The following is a 15,300-nucleotide window of genomic DNA, read 5'->3' as shown; positions in this document are numbered from 1 at the left end:
AAACAAACAGGTCTTAGTCGTTAGTTCAGTTGCGTTTGTAGGTGTTCTAGTAAAGTATCTGTTGGGGTACGAAAACGGGAATGTTCTGTCCGTCTTGTTAGACAAAGGGGATTCAGTATGGTCCAGTTGTGAGGGTTGTTTGTCCATTTTGTCTGTAAGTGTATTAGTCTTTCCGAAATTTTGGTTTTTTTTTCATTTTTACACATTTTGAGAATTTACAATATTATATGGGATTGCTCTAGTTTATGGCAACCACAACGTCAACTTTAAATATTTAGTTGGAATACACACACACTTTATTAGATTTTTGTGGTCCACTTGAGATTATGAATATTTTTCATGTAGCATAGCTTATTTTCATCTTCAGCGTGTTCCTAGATATCACAATCTAAATAATAATACGCAGCTGTTCCTTCCCTATTTGTGGATTCAAAGAAAATGTTAAAGTGGGTCGATCTCAGTGTGTTTCGAAAACATTCAGGACGTTCCATTATTTTTTTCTAGATAGTGCTAGACAATTTTTTCACTTCAAGTTGCGCGGTTTCTATATTGAGATTGTTTTCTGTGAACAATGCATAATTATATGTAATTATTAAAAAAAATCGATAAAAAAATGATAGCAGCTTATTCTGATTCAACTATTAAAAGTAAATAGAGTAACAAAATTTAATTTTTTAAAGTTAAAAAAGTAACTTTAGTTAAATAAAGCGGGACGCAGGGAGTGAATCTACAGAAACAATATGGTGATAATGTATGCTGACAATAAAACGACTTTACGTAGCGAACACCGTTACGTAAATTTGAATCCTTACAACTTCTTATTGAGTAATTATTTTCCCAAATTATGGATTTATTGTTTAAGCCGAGTGGTGGTGTTAACAGGATCTGAGTTAGGACTTTCCTCATTTAATTACATTTTTTAAATATTCTATTAGTATTTGTTTACTTTTCATAGACTCAAAGTTTCTTTGCTGATTGCAGATATTGTTAATTACCGGTTCAAGATATTAAAGCTATAAATTGCTTACTTTTTAAAAGATTAAATATTTTCTATACTAAATATGTTTTTTGCAGTTTATTCGATTTTTAATGATTGTATTTACAAAGTGAAATTAATTAATATCGTCGTTAATTAAATAACACTACGAAATAGTATGTATGTAAATGTTTGTAATGTTTAAAGATATAACATGTATGTTAAGGTTTGAAAACACTACAATTGTTGAGGAGAGGCACAAAAATTCAGGAGAAAATCATCAAAAATATCCACTGTTATATTTTTTCCGTTTAATAACATTTAACATGGCATTGTATCAAGATTTTGTTAAATCGTATTACTAATAAAAATCAAATAAAATAAATTAAGCGCACTTACTGCAACAACGCACAAACTGTAAACTGAAATAGTAATGGACAAAACTCGCTACTAGAATAAAAACGATTTTTTACAATATTTACAAATATTTATTTTAATGTCCTTTCGGAATTTTTGCCTGCCTGATTCCATTGCGTAATTTTTGAAAATTTTGTTTTTTTCAGCGCTTTGTCGAGGCCTATAATTTATCTCTGGATCCATACGAACTGAAAAATGTATACCCCCAAATGAATACAAAGCTTATAAGGTTTTACAACAATATTCTGAATAAGTTCAGAAAGTGTTCAGGGCGGTCTTGCAAGACTTTATGAAAGTAGCGTTTTTCTAAACACGACCCACAACGAAAAACAATAAACTGGTGATACTTCGGTACAATTGTTGTCAATTTTAACGTTCTGCATACAAGATATTTTGCATCAGATATTCAGTTATTTCACCGGTTAGAAATTTTTCTATGATTTATGTTTAGTAACAATAGTATTCCAATAGCATTTTTTGGTTTAAGATTCGAATTTGAGATAGAAGTATAAGCAAAGCAAGCAACAACCCTTTTTTTGTTATTTAATGTCCGGCCCTGTGAATAAAAATTTTTTTTTTAATTTATTTTCATAGGTAATAATTTTGTTGACATGAACTAAGCAATCGATATCAACTCCTGTTTCCTACCATTTTTACAAATTAACTGTCAGTATTTTTGAAACTAACTATTTACTAGTATTATATGACGAAACTAATAAATATACTTAACTTAATCAATTTTATACCTAAAAGTATTTAGTGGGATTATAGAGACTGTAGTTTACACACCGCTTTACTTGCAAAGCAACGAACATATTTAAAGGTTTGTGATTGTTAATTACTCATTGCAGTTTCCGCTTAACTGATTTATAGACAAGTGTTTTGATGTTAAGTGTTTTGTGATGCGTCGAGCGCCAAAAAAGTATTAGTTAATGAAGTATCTGTAATTGCAAGAATAATTCATTATCTGTGCCGATTTAGAACTGATACCTATGGAATCATTTAATTAATATTTTTGATTAATTAAAATAAGTTATTTAATCACATGAATAATGTGCATCACACAATACAGTGTTTATTCAATAATGTACTTATTTATATTTGCTAAAAAAGTACTTAAGTAAAGTTTTATTCTTGACAAAAATCAAGCTTTCATTCTTGCATCGTCAGAAGAATTCGCTTGTAATTCTTTTGAGCCACTGTATAATCTTTATTATAAAATAGCTTCAGCAGAATTAGTAATTTGAATTGTATTGCTTCTAGTTGTTTCAAGGAATCATTGGAACCGGCATACATTCTTGCCATTGTCGATTATGAGTTTGTCAGTATTTTTGCATTTATGTTCGAGCTAACAAGCTGTTTATCTACTAATTTAATATAATAAAGTGATTTAAATTTGTGATGCTCTACTTTCCTAATTTAAAATTATTTACTTGAAAGCGTTTAGGTTCTTTCTATGTTGTAATCGAAGTGTTGAGTTGCAATGGAATTAATCACATTTTAATAGACCTGAAAAGGTATATGTATTTGTTCTGACTATTTCATATTTTAGGCAGCATAACAATGTATTAAAACCTCAGAATTGGATAATTTATCATTTCTTCTTTATTAATTCCATAGTGAATCACACTTATAGACTTAGATTGTGATATGTAATCTAGTAACTGTAGTAGCAAAAAGTATTTATGGATTGCATTTATAAAATCCGAATTAAATTATTGACATTATCTTAGGGAAATATCCTAATTCATAAATCATATGTTGTTAATTTGAAACCTTTGACAATAAAGCTGTGAAAAAGTTTCTTGTTTTACTTCCGAAACTTGCTTAGATTTATAAGATTTCAACATTTATTCCGAATGTTTTCATCTTTTCCACAAACTTTTCTTAGAGCTCAATTGCTAAATCCAATCCAATCAGCTCAATAAAAGCTTTAAGATATACGAAGTAAATTTCCTTTTTATTTTTTAATATACTCTTTAATAATTTACCTAAATAAATTAGAAAGTTTGATGCGCGTACGATATGGCTACACAATAAAATTGTTTTTGTTTTAAAATGTTTAAAATATTAAACATTGTAATTTAAAAAATTTATTTTATCCAAATGTTAATTTTTAAATTAATTTATGAATAATGGGATTTTTAAAACACTCAAAAATGGTTATTTATGTAGGTTTATATTTTTTTCGTAAATGTGTGAAAAAAGAATCGATTTGTTGGCAATTGAAAGTGATGCTGGTAAGCTAAAAAAATATTATTTTAAACATTCAGGAAAAGCCGTAAGTGGGACGCAAGTTAATTACATTTTGGACAGTTTTTCTAGTTATCCGACAGTATCATAATTGCTAACAATAACTTGAAAATTGTATGCAATTTTACAAAAATAAAAAATGAGCAACTTCGCCACCCTGGAACGCAAATTAGTAGGTACCACTGGAGGTTTTAAACTTTTATGGCGGATTTTTGTAGTTCAGCTACAATAAACTGCGTCACTCTGTGTAGCTCACATTCTCACATTGTGCAATTATTGCGGAAGGAGAACTGTGGAATAAAAAAAATAAAAATTCATTCGGAAAACTTTGTTCAGCTGTAAAAACTGCTTCAGAATCATGTGGCGAATCAAACTTACTTAGTATTGCAAATGGACTCTTAATTAATTCATATTCTGCTATTCTGCTCCTTAATAGCATATTCCCAGTATAACTCGTTAATAAGTACTATGAAATGTTTCAAAAGTTAATGCTTTAAAAGTTATGTCTGGGAAAAACGTTAATGTTATTCAAATAATAATAATAATAACATTAAATACCGTCCTAACAAATGTAAATCAGCCGTTTTATTTTGGTATTCAAGAATCTTTACAGACATAATCTTTAGACAGAATATACGCAATTACTGTAGCTTTGGCCATTTCTAAATGGAAATTCCTAATCTTTATGTGTGTATGTAGATAGACAGCAAAGTGCTGTTTAAGCTTGATTCGTCATAAAATTTTTCTTGAGGAAGATAAAGTGGAGAATATTAAATTAATGATCTTATATAAAAGGGATGAATATTTTCAGTTTAAACTATTATGAAAGGAATTTTTCGCGGCTTAAACTATTAAAATTGACTTGCTCACTTTGCTTTACAAAAATCACCCAAGCATTCTTTGGACTAACTATAGATATTTTTTGCATTAAAATACAATGTTTATCTTTTCAAAGATTGTTGTATTTCTTCTAAAGTTTTTCCTTTAGTTTCTGGTACCCATCGAATAGTTAGAATCGTGCTCATCCAACAACAAACACCGAAAACCAAAAATGGAGCATATAATCCCACGTTAGCAGTTAAAAGGTGGAACAAATTGGTTGTTACAACTACTGCAACGCCCCATGCTATAATAAGGATACAAATTCCTTTAAACTTGATACTGGCCGAAAATAGTTCACTCAACATTAAAGTAGGTACCACTCCCAAGCCAAATGAGTATGTGAATACGAAGGAAATCATTCCTGCTAACGGAAACCAATTGATTTTGTCGAGATTGGCAAATTGAAATTGATCGATAAAGAAAAACACTGCCATAGCTATGAGCACAGTACCGGATGCGATCAAGGAGTAAAAGTATGAAAGTTTTCTGCCCCACTTATCCACCGAACTGCAACAAATCAAGTTCAAACTACAAACAAGGCTGCTGAAAATAATTGATGAAATTTGCGGGCTCAAGTTGCCACCAGCTTTCTGGAAGATCGTCTGCGAATAAGTAGCGAATACAGTTATTCCGCACAGTTGCTGAGAAATCCGTAGGAAGCAACCAGCTTTCAGGGCCTTTCGGTTACTATCAATCAGGAAAAGGTCTTTCCATTTTCCTCTTTCGGAAAGTTGTCGGTCTACATCTGCTTTCATACTCTGGAAATCTTGTTCGATGTTAGGCTTGCGTCGTAACCATCGAATGCTTTTCTTTGCAGCGTCAAACTTTCCATCTTTGATCAGTTGGTAAGGAGATTCTGGAAGTGCTGTCAATAATAAGGCAAATACGACTAGAATGGCGATGCAGATGTAGGCTGTTGTTTGGACACTCAGGTAACTTCCTGAAAATTAACGTTTCTGTAAAATATCGTAAACCCGCATCAAAGTACATGTTACTTTTTACTTTAATCATATCAAATGCTTCCCATTAGCTGTAGTTTTTATATACATACTTTTGTTAAACTGACCTTCCTCCATTAATTATTTATACATGCCTTTATGCCTTTTCAAGGATTTTTAATTATTAAACCACATACTCAACGAGTGAAATAAGTTGTTTTAACTAATATTATTCTATGCTAAAATTAAGTAGCTTGGGAACGACCGAACTCAGAAGTTGAGCGTTTGCAGGCAATAGTAGTCTTTTGGTGTTGAAACCTTTGACAAGCAAAATACACTAATTGCGCTTTATGCGAAATTAGAACAACATAAGCAAAAAATACATAATTTAATGAATATTTTTAACGAAAAATGAAAAATTGTCCGTCGTTCATCTATAAACGAAAATAAGCTGTATGAAGATAACTATAATACATATTTTTTGCATAACTTTATTACCAGCAATATGTAATTAGAAAATATTATAATTTGGATTGATAGAGTAGATTTTCAACAGTTTTTATCTATTTAAAGTGTGTAAAAATATTTATTGATGAGGATGCGATTTTTCAATGCAATAATCGCATTCCCTTATAAATAGATATGGTAAAGGTTTTGTTTACTTATTTGTATCATAAAACTATACCAATAAACCAATAGCGTGTCGAAAAATTCAATTAATTATTTAGATTTACTGATTTAATTAACATTGATGAACGTGTATCCATTATTGTGTCTTTTCAATTACACATTTTGCTTTATAACTTTCTCCATTAATTAAACATGAAATCTAATTGATTCTTTTGACTAGCAATATAAATTATTGTTGGTAGCACGATTCAAGCTCATTTGTTATATCTATGATTTTATGTAATTATACATATTTTAGGGAACTGATGGATTTCAATCTATTTTATCACATTTCCGTAATAAGTTGCGAGTAATACAAATAAATTATTTAATTCAAATGAAGCTATCGAATTCGGAATAAAATCCAACCTAATTATTAATGAAATATGCCACATAAGTGTGCAATTATTTTCATGGGGACTCTACATAAGATCAAATGTTCTATTTCATGTTTATATGTTGCCTTTATAAATGATTAAATTAGAAATAATTTTTTAATTCAATTAACTGGCTTTTAATGATACAAAGTCATAAAATAATAAATGCACCCGTTTTAACACATTTTACCTTAAATTGTATTTTGTAATTATGCTTGTACTTTTATACAAAGGAAATATAACTTTTCTTTCTTAGTTGTTATAATTTTGTTTCATATAGAAGCGAGCGAACTGTGAAACATTACATATGAATGCCAACTGACCACTAGTGTACTTACCGTTGATTGAAAGAGTATATAAGTATACTCTTCAATCATCGGTACTTACATTGTTGCTCTTACTTGCACATGAAACGTTTTTGCCCATATAATTTTATTATTTTGTTTCTAATTTAACAAAAGTTATTCGAGGTATGTCTGATGTTATTTCAGGTGCACTTGCTGAACTAGTTTGTTTAAAATAATTTTTCTTTTACATTTTACTAATTTTCTATCCTGTGAAGTGAACCTAACTATCAAACACATACCTATTTTATGGCTTTCTTTATTTTAAGTAATTTTTATCCAATTTATTTAATTTCTTGCGACATTTAATGTGTTTCTTTTTTATATGCTATTTTATTTTTCCAGTGTTTTAGTATCTTCATCATTTTTCGTTGTTTCATTTATTTGTTATTTTTATAAATCATTAGATTGGAAGTATTTTTTTAATTCAATTAACTGGTTTTTAATGATATGAAATGATGCATTATCCAATCGATCAGTTGATTAAACTGTAAGTACTTTTTATATTGATTTTTATGGAATAAACCAAACTGAATATTCGGACTAAGCTAAACTGAAAAAAATTCTACTTAATTTATAAAAAAGCTGGCAGTTGAAGAAATCTGCGGGATTCATTTATTTATTTTGTTGGAAACAAATCACTTTGGAGTTGAATTCCATATAATCATTCAGAATACTAAACTATCTTCAATGTGTATTCTTTCTGAAATTGGAATTGAAACCTAAAGTTTTTTATGTCAAAAACTGCATTTAACTTAATTTTTGCGTTAATATTTTCTTATTTATTAATTATTCTTATTTCTTAATTTGATTATTAATATTTTGTTTTCTATTCTGATCAACTTTTTAATACTGAGGCCATTTGGACCACACTTGCATTATTACTTATTAAACTATACCTCTAAGGAGTCCGAAATACATTATAAACTTTGTGTGTGTTAATACATACATGATGATACATATACTTACTCACTATGAGTAAGTAAAAAGGTATCAAAATAAAAAATGTTATAATCATTTAAATTGGTGTTTTTAGTAGCTCATTTGGTAATTGGTTTTAGTCGACTTAATAAAAAACGTAAAATTTTGGCCGTATTTATCAAAAATCAAAATTATTTGTTGGTGAAAACTAGTACATAGTTGTATTAATGATGTACGGTAGATTTGAAACATATATATTTTTTTATCCACAGTTGATATCCTTGAAAAAATGTTTTTAAATTTTAATTTTAGATTTATTTTCTTTTCAATCAACAATATATTAAAAATGCGTTTTGTTTTTATTGCATTATTTTGAAGGTAAGCACGACTTCTTTTTAAGAACGCACATTTCGCAACATTTCGTTAATTAACACATTTATTATGCGATTATATAATTGCGGCGGTTGGAACAATAAAAAATATAATATAAAATAGTAAACTTAAATGTCTGTATCTCTATAGAATTCTAGCTACTACTTTTTTCTAGAATTGGTATCTAAGGCAATAAAAATATTTTTAAATCTTATATATCACTACACCAGGTATATTAGTAAACTATGTATGCATCCTTCTTTCCATTTAAACTAAATAAGTTAAATTAAGTAAAGTGAATCAAATTAAAACTTTGTAGGTACGTACCTATATGGATATTTCTAATAATTCGTATTAATTAATTTTGTATTAAGTCAGCAAAACATTTTCATTTCGATGAGTGCATCGATCATACATGAGTAAACTTATCTCATCCAATCAAAGGAGATGCAAATTTGTATCATAGTGTGTGTATATAAATTTACATCTCCTTTATTGGATTTTCTTCACAGTGTGCACACCCGCTTCCTTCCTTTTAAACCTATTTCAACTTCAAACATGAAAATCAATATGGCTTTTAACGTATTAAACATTGTTTTTTTTTTTAATACATACCTGCCACATTTATGAAAAGGTGTCCGCAGTAATGCATGAATAAAGGAAAATTTCCCCAGAAGCCTCTAATTGATGGGGAAAGAATTTCGCCAACATAAGATGGAATACTGCAAAATGCTGCGGTATCTCCAATGCCAGCAATAAACCTGGCGGCATAAAACTCGAATTTGCTCTTGGCAAAAATTGTTATTAGCCAACTAATTAGGTAAGGAACGGTTAAGAAAAATAAGGCCTTTTTTCTTCCCAGGAAGTCGGCGATTTTAAAATAAAATAAACTACATGTTATCATTCCTAAAAGCATGTGAATCAGTTTCAAATTCATGGTCGCCTTATAAGACTTACCAACTGGTTGAATTACTATAAAATATGATGCTTCTTCTTCTGAAATGTCATAGTTAACTTTATCCTGAGTTATGACCAAGCTAAACGGTGAACTCCAAACGAAGATTATCCCATTTGAGAAAAGCCCTAAGGAAACTGGCAAATTGCGGGTCATTAGCTTTCTGCTATTAGTATTGAAATTGAAATATACAACCTACCTACTAAAACTGCTAGGATTTGAGAATAAATTTTTTCCTCTGTCTCAATTTTCTTTAGTTCCATATTGATTGGCTATATTAACACACTATTCAGCATTATACGACAATTATGTGAAAGGTATTCCTTTACTTTTGATAATGAGATAAGGTTTGTTAACTTTACTACGCCAATCACACTAATTCCAAAACAATCACATATTTATAATCAGAAATCACTACTTTCATTATACCGTTGTATTTTTTTACCGTAAAACATTACATTTGAATGCTAACTGACTACGTACATTGTAAACGCCAGCGAAAATAAAAAATACGTCTAGAATATTATATGTATCTCAATAAGTCGATCAAATCTTGTAATATACCTTCAAAACCACTTACTTATCGATCAAACGCTGAGTAAAAACATATAAATTGACTTTTAAAGGTCTGATAATTAAGAAATAGAAAAACGGAAGTAAAGTATAAGAAAAGTTTACGATTTGGAATCCGTAGCTTCAACGTCAAAGAGACTCAAGTTACAGGGGCCGTAAAAAAGTGATCCACCTTCATTCATATGGTCGAATTTCACTAATTTTCACTATCTCAGAATTTGTAACCAGATTTTGACGTAAACTTTGAGATACTTTTCATATATCAGTCCACATAATAAGAGTTTGTATTTTGATTTATTTCTATCGGATTGAGCTCCTTCTTTCTTGCATCTAAGTACGGCCCAATGAACTTTTGTATTTTAGTTTTAAACATATTGTAGGATCTTCTCAATTAAGTTATAGAATGTTGCTATCTTATGTATTCCTAATTTCTAAGAAATTGCATATGAATAGTGACTCTGGTTTTAGCTATTGTGGTGCTCACCATCATCAGCATGTTTGACAATTTTATTTGGTGTCGATGTTGAATAATATTTTCTTCCATGTTTTGGTTATATTTATCCTTTCTCTTAGCTATATATATTTTCATCTGAAAATGTACAATGTTTTGAAGCGCTTTCAGACAATAAATTATTTTGTTCAGTAGATTTAAAAACTCTTTCTTTTCGTCCTGCAGGGGTCCACAAGAATTCAAGTGCTCAAGTGTACTAGTGATTTTTTCACCTGTAAGTGAGAACGAGAGTCTAAATAGATCTGTAATAGATTACTTAAGGTAGTTTAAGCAATTATCATTTTCTTCAGGTTTCTGAATTTATGATCAGTATTTTCATTAGTTCTTCAATGTAACTTTGCAATGTAAATTTGTTTGGTACATCTAAATATTTGAAACTCATTGGCGCGCCTACTATGCATTTACTTGTAATTCATTTTCTTCATCCTTTTGCGCTGTGGATTTTTTATTTTAGTTTTTTACTCTATCCGATCGTGATGAAACCGATACTCTTTACTACAACAATTACTAAATATGATGAAAATATCCAATTTCATCTAAAATATGTTACGTTCTTGAACTTTGCTTTATTGAATTAAACACTTTTCATAATCCAGTCTGGGCTTTGTTCCCTATTCTGATGTCTTTTCTTTGTTGCCTTTGCGATTACCGAATAATTGTAACCTTCAAACGATTTTTTTGCTTTTTTTCTTTTTAATTCGTTCGAAGTTTCTATTGTTTTGCCTTTCTAGGAAGCTAGCAAATTTTGTAGAATTTCGCGTTTTTGCTGGAAGTAACGTGTGGTGCAAATAAATGTTTTTGACCGAATAAGGGTGTAATCAATATTGAGATTAAGCAATCTGATCGGTCTTCTATTATCTCATAAACATCGTTTAATTATTCGTAATAATTTGATTAATAATATTCCGTTCCAGAAGCAAAAAGTACATACAGTCTTATTTCAAGCAAAATCCTAGCTAGTTTTAAACTTAAAGAATTATTTTCGATATGTTAGGAAATCCATTGTTGAGTTTACCAAAACGTTAAAGACATATTAGTAAATGATAATTCAAATAAAGAAGTAAAATTAACAAAAAAATTTATCTTACTTAAATTTATCGCGCGCTAATAACTTGCGCTAATAATTGGCTTACTTATTAATACAAAAAATATATATATTTTTTATTTGCATTGTAAAAATTACCTGAAATAATTTAGGCCCAACCTTAATCACGTTTATAAAGAATTATTTAATAAATAAAATAATTGTGCATTATTTAATTGCAGGCACTTACGCCTCTTTAGCACTTCCAATATTTTTGTATTTTTTTACAAACTGATTGATGGGTATTTCGCCTCAATTTTTTTTTTGTATTTTTGTACACTGGTCACCAGGAAATTATACTTATTATACCCGAAACGGTTAATTTAAATACATTAATTAAGTACCAGGTTAAAGCTATCGTTAAAAAATGCTTTAACATTCAACGGGGGTCGAAATATTATCCGTATCGATCGCATATTGTGATTTTTGTATTTGATTTTGCTATACCACCATGTCCAAACGTTAAATTAAGTTTTCAACTTAGTATTGTATTTATATCTTTTCTGTATACAGGAGCATGTGTACCACCAGCTTTGGAACACCGCTGATATTGGGTAGATGCAAAATTCAACACAATGATCGAAAACATTTTTTCTTATGTTGAGTTCTAAAAACAAAATTATGTACTAAATTAGAAAACTGTCGGAAAACGCTTTGTTACAAAAATAGAGAAGATGTAAATCAACTGGAAAATGTGATCATTTTCAAATGATTACACACTGAGGAGCACCATTATTATTTCTACTTATATTATACGAACATCAATGTTAGAACTCAAATTGTGATTCACACGTAAGAAAATGTGCCAAATTTATTTTCCGACTCACATTTCATTTTGATATTTTGAAATAGTTGGGACACTGACTTCTTAACAATTTATATTTAAAATCCTGTAAAAACTTGCTTTCTGTAAAAAATAAAGCATTTTCACATTCTGTGAAAACATGGCAAACTGTGTTCATCCAATTATAACTCAGCTATTCACTCAGTCATTCGGTAACAAACATATCTAATAGACCAAACTTTTTAAGGAAATTTGAAACATAACTGCAACTGCAGTTGTTAGTAGCTAGAGTAAATAATTTAATTAATTGTAGATACTAATTTTGCTGAAACGCTGAAAAAAATTAATATAATTAATTAAATAATTTCATTCATAATCCTTACTGTATCAATTCCACATTGAGCCTAGATTTATAGCATTTGATCTAAAAGATCCAAATAACCAACCCAAATAATAAACATTTACCATCTGTTTTTGCCAAAGTTTAAATAAGCCTTTTTCGGGTTAAGTTCTTTAGGGATTCTCAGTAACACTGCAGAAGATATTTGTACAAATGTAGTTTATTTCGTGTATTTTTCTGTGTAAAATAATGCCAGTTATGTGTCTGTATTTGTTTATAATTTTGATAGTAAGTATTATATTTGTCAATATTGTCCAGTTTCTTTGGAATTTGAACGTATCGCATTTATATCTGAATGTTGCTGTTTGCCTAGATATTTCTATTCTAAACAAAAATAGAATAGTTTTGCAGCATCAGGGTAAATCACAATTTTAAGCATTCATTTTAAATATATGTATTTAAGGTCTAACGGCCTTTTGAGTAGGCGAAATTCAACATATTGTGCTACAAAAGTGATGAAAGTTGAGACATGTTTCCTGTTTCAGTTTAATTTTATATGTGAAAGTGCCCAATTAACATTGTTTGATTTTAATGATAGCAGAGGCTCAGGTGAGTAACTCCTACCTAAAATCAATCGTCTTTAGCTTTGTACTCTCTAAGGGTTAAATCTAAATGAAATGAAGAAACTTGTGGTTAATAAAAATGCATTCAGGCGCCATTGCTTGACGCTAAACACGTTTTGATGTTAACGCATTTTTGCTAGCCGTTAAATCTGTTATAATAGATAAAATCTGAAATCAGATGTAAATCCAAAGTGCAAAGATTGCGTCCCCCGTTTATCATTTGGAGGGTAGAAACAGCTAAACCTTTGAGATTAGTATTTTAGAGGAAATAAGGAATATACATAGTAGTGGTTATTTGAGCATTAGAAGAATGGCTAGACTTGGACTATGAAATCAAAAGTAGTAAAGGGTTGAAAACTCTTAGTGCCGCCAGCAATGGACAATAATTTAACATAATGTTTTTACTAACAAATTTAAAGAAATTAACACATGTGGTGTAGTGTAGCATTTTGCAAAATTTTTATAACATTAAGTTCAAATTTATTGTAGTAATAAGGAAGAAAGAAATCAAATGCTTAATGGAGAAAAATCTTTTTCCAAAATTTCTTATATTTGAAGCGAGTTTTAATATAATTAGAACAATTGATTTTTTTTCCAGCTCTACCAGAGAAATGTTTTTATTGTATGGTTTTTATTATTTCGGTACAATTAAATTGTCCATTTTAATTCAGAATTTTTAGTCACACGTAATTAGTTCATCCGACACAATCTAACCAACCATACTTAAAACATCTCAGGCTGACATTAACTAACCCATAACTTCTCCAGATTCATTGTAATCTGCTTTTCTGCGGTTTCAATGCGGTCACAAATCGTCTAAATCACATAAAAAGCTAAACTTCAATTAGTAATAATAATACCTATATTTACCATGAACAACACGAATCTGATTAACGTGAAACGTAAAAGGACATATGTATATTATTAATAACAGTAAATTAAATATATTGTTATTACTATGTGCGTATAACAACTGTTTTAGCGCAAATACTTTTATAAACTTTTTGAAGTTCGTCGGACATTTTTTCAGTTCAACTTCAAATATCGAAATGCAAAAAAGGAGAAGCAATGTGTGAAAATGTTGATTTTTATCCGCATCGATACATTGAAGATGTCTTAAAGAACTACAGAATGCCAAAATTGTTTTTTGGCCAGAGTGAGGTAACATTCCTTCACTTGCATCAGTAGAAAAACTCACTAGTATCATTATAGGTACCTGAAGATGATTTTTTCTCAGATCGACAATACGGCGAAGATGGGAGATTTGTATGCAGTTCCATAACCAGAACAATATTTCCCAAATCAGGACAAAATAAGGACAACCAATGGAGATTTATTGTTAATCAGGGATCAGGGGATGGGTTTGTTCAAGGCGTTCAAGTCGAAGTCTGCAGAAAGTATGCAACGGAATTTTCTATATTTAAAACATAGTTTTTAATAGTCTTTGTTTTTTGTAGCCCAGAGCGAGAATGTGATATACCGGGGGGCGCTCCATTAGAATACGAAACTTTCTGTAAGCAAAAGTACATTTACAAAAAGTTATTCGCATTAAATGAGAGAGGGGAGCTGTTGCTGGAATCTTTTAAAATGCCATCAGCTTGCTGTTGCCAATATAAACGAAGATATAATGATTTTTCAAATAGGATGGGGTTTAGTGGTTCAGAATCCAACGGAACTGCCACTAGAGTATGGACTACTGTTTGAAAAGTAAGTCGTAACCGGTCATAGAAGTATAGATTTGGGTTCTTTACTTTGTACTAATTTACTTTGACATAGTTGTATGCAATATTTAGTGGCACACTTTAAAATGAGAATACGATTATGCAATTATATGCTTCTATCAACATGATTGATATGAAATCGTACATTAAAAAGTTAGGCTTTCGCTACCATTGCGTAAAACTGCAAAACTTGTGGCAAAGAGTTTCTTCTTGACGTGCCACTGGTGCTACAAAGCACCAGTGGCTTGTATCTTCAGACATGTTTCGCTTGAAAGTTTACTGATCTTCCAGTGTCCCTTGCACTGAGAAACGGTTATAAAACGCGTCTTTTTGCGGAAGATTGTTAAACACTTTAGGAGATAATCAAACTGGTTGAAAGTTCATATTTTCTGTGTAACGTACAGGGTATATCCAATAAACTATATGAAGTAGTAGAGGGAGTAAACAGTGCAAAAGGGGATATTTTCTGCCTCACCAAAACGAGGAAAAATGGACAAAGATATATATTGTTAGATACAGTGGCGGATCCAGCTTTCGAGTCAGAGGGGGGACAATTCAGT

At 30.0% G+C, this 15,300-nt stretch overlaps 2 protein-coding genes across 4 annotated transcripts; one reads left to right on the top strand and one right to left on the bottom strand.

Annotated features, from left to right (window-relative positions):
• Positions 1-3,538: 3,538 nt before the first annotated feature.
• LOC125504420 (facilitated trehalose transporter Tret1-like) lies at positions 3,539-9,422 on the bottom strand. 2 transcript variants are annotated; one of them, XR_007281479.1, is made up of 5 exons: positions 9,304-9,422; positions 9,107-9,241; positions 8,765-9,055; positions 4,025-5,468; positions 3,539-3,936 (listed from the first exon to the last, which is right to left on the bottom strand). XR_007281479.1 is itself a non-coding variant. In XM_048666321.1 (4 exons), the coding sequence occupies exons 1-4, from the start codon at positions 9,365-9,367 to the stop codon at positions 4,588-4,590; spliced, it is 1,371 nt and encodes a 456-aa protein (XP_048522278.1). In that variant the 5' UTR covers positions 9,368-9,422; the 3' UTR covers positions 3,539-4,587. The 2 variants fall into 2 exon arrangements, 1 of the variants encoding a protein (XP_048522278.1); XM_048666321.1 differs by having other exon boundaries at positions 3,539-5,468.
• A 2,842-nt stretch (positions 9,423-12,264) lies between these two features.
• Positions 12,265-14,835, top strand: LOC125504421 (protein spaetzle-like). Of its 2 annotated transcripts, XM_048666323.1 has the most exons (5): positions 12,265-12,684; positions 12,860-13,005; positions 14,050-14,180; positions 14,232-14,416; positions 14,477-14,835. In XM_048666323.1, the coding sequence occupies exons 2-5, from the start codon at positions 12,912-12,914 to the stop codon at positions 14,721-14,723; spliced, it is 657 nt and encodes a 218-aa protein (XP_048522280.1). In that variant the 5' UTR covers positions 12,265-12,684; positions 12,860-12,911; the 3' UTR covers positions 14,724-14,835. The 2 variants fall into 2 exon arrangements, with proteins under 2 accessions (XP_048522280.1, XP_048522279.1); XM_048666322.1 differs by lacking the exon at positions 12,265-12,684 and having other exon boundaries at positions 12,716-13,005.
• Positions 14,836-15,300: the final 465 nt, after the last annotated feature.

The sequence above is a fragment of the Dendroctonus ponderosae genome, unplaced genomic scaffold (assembly GCF_020466585.1).
Source record: "Dendroctonus ponderosae isolate FM_Combo_2020 unplaced genomic scaffold, Dpon_F_20191213v2 Dpon_F_20191213_483, whole genome shotgun sequence".
In the NCBI taxonomy this organism is placed as follows: Eukaryota; Metazoa; Arthropoda; class Insecta; order Coleoptera; family Curculionidae; genus Dendroctonus; species Dendroctonus ponderosae.
Note: the sequence above shows the minus strand (reverse complement) of the source record. Positions and strands in the feature narration are given on the sequence as shown.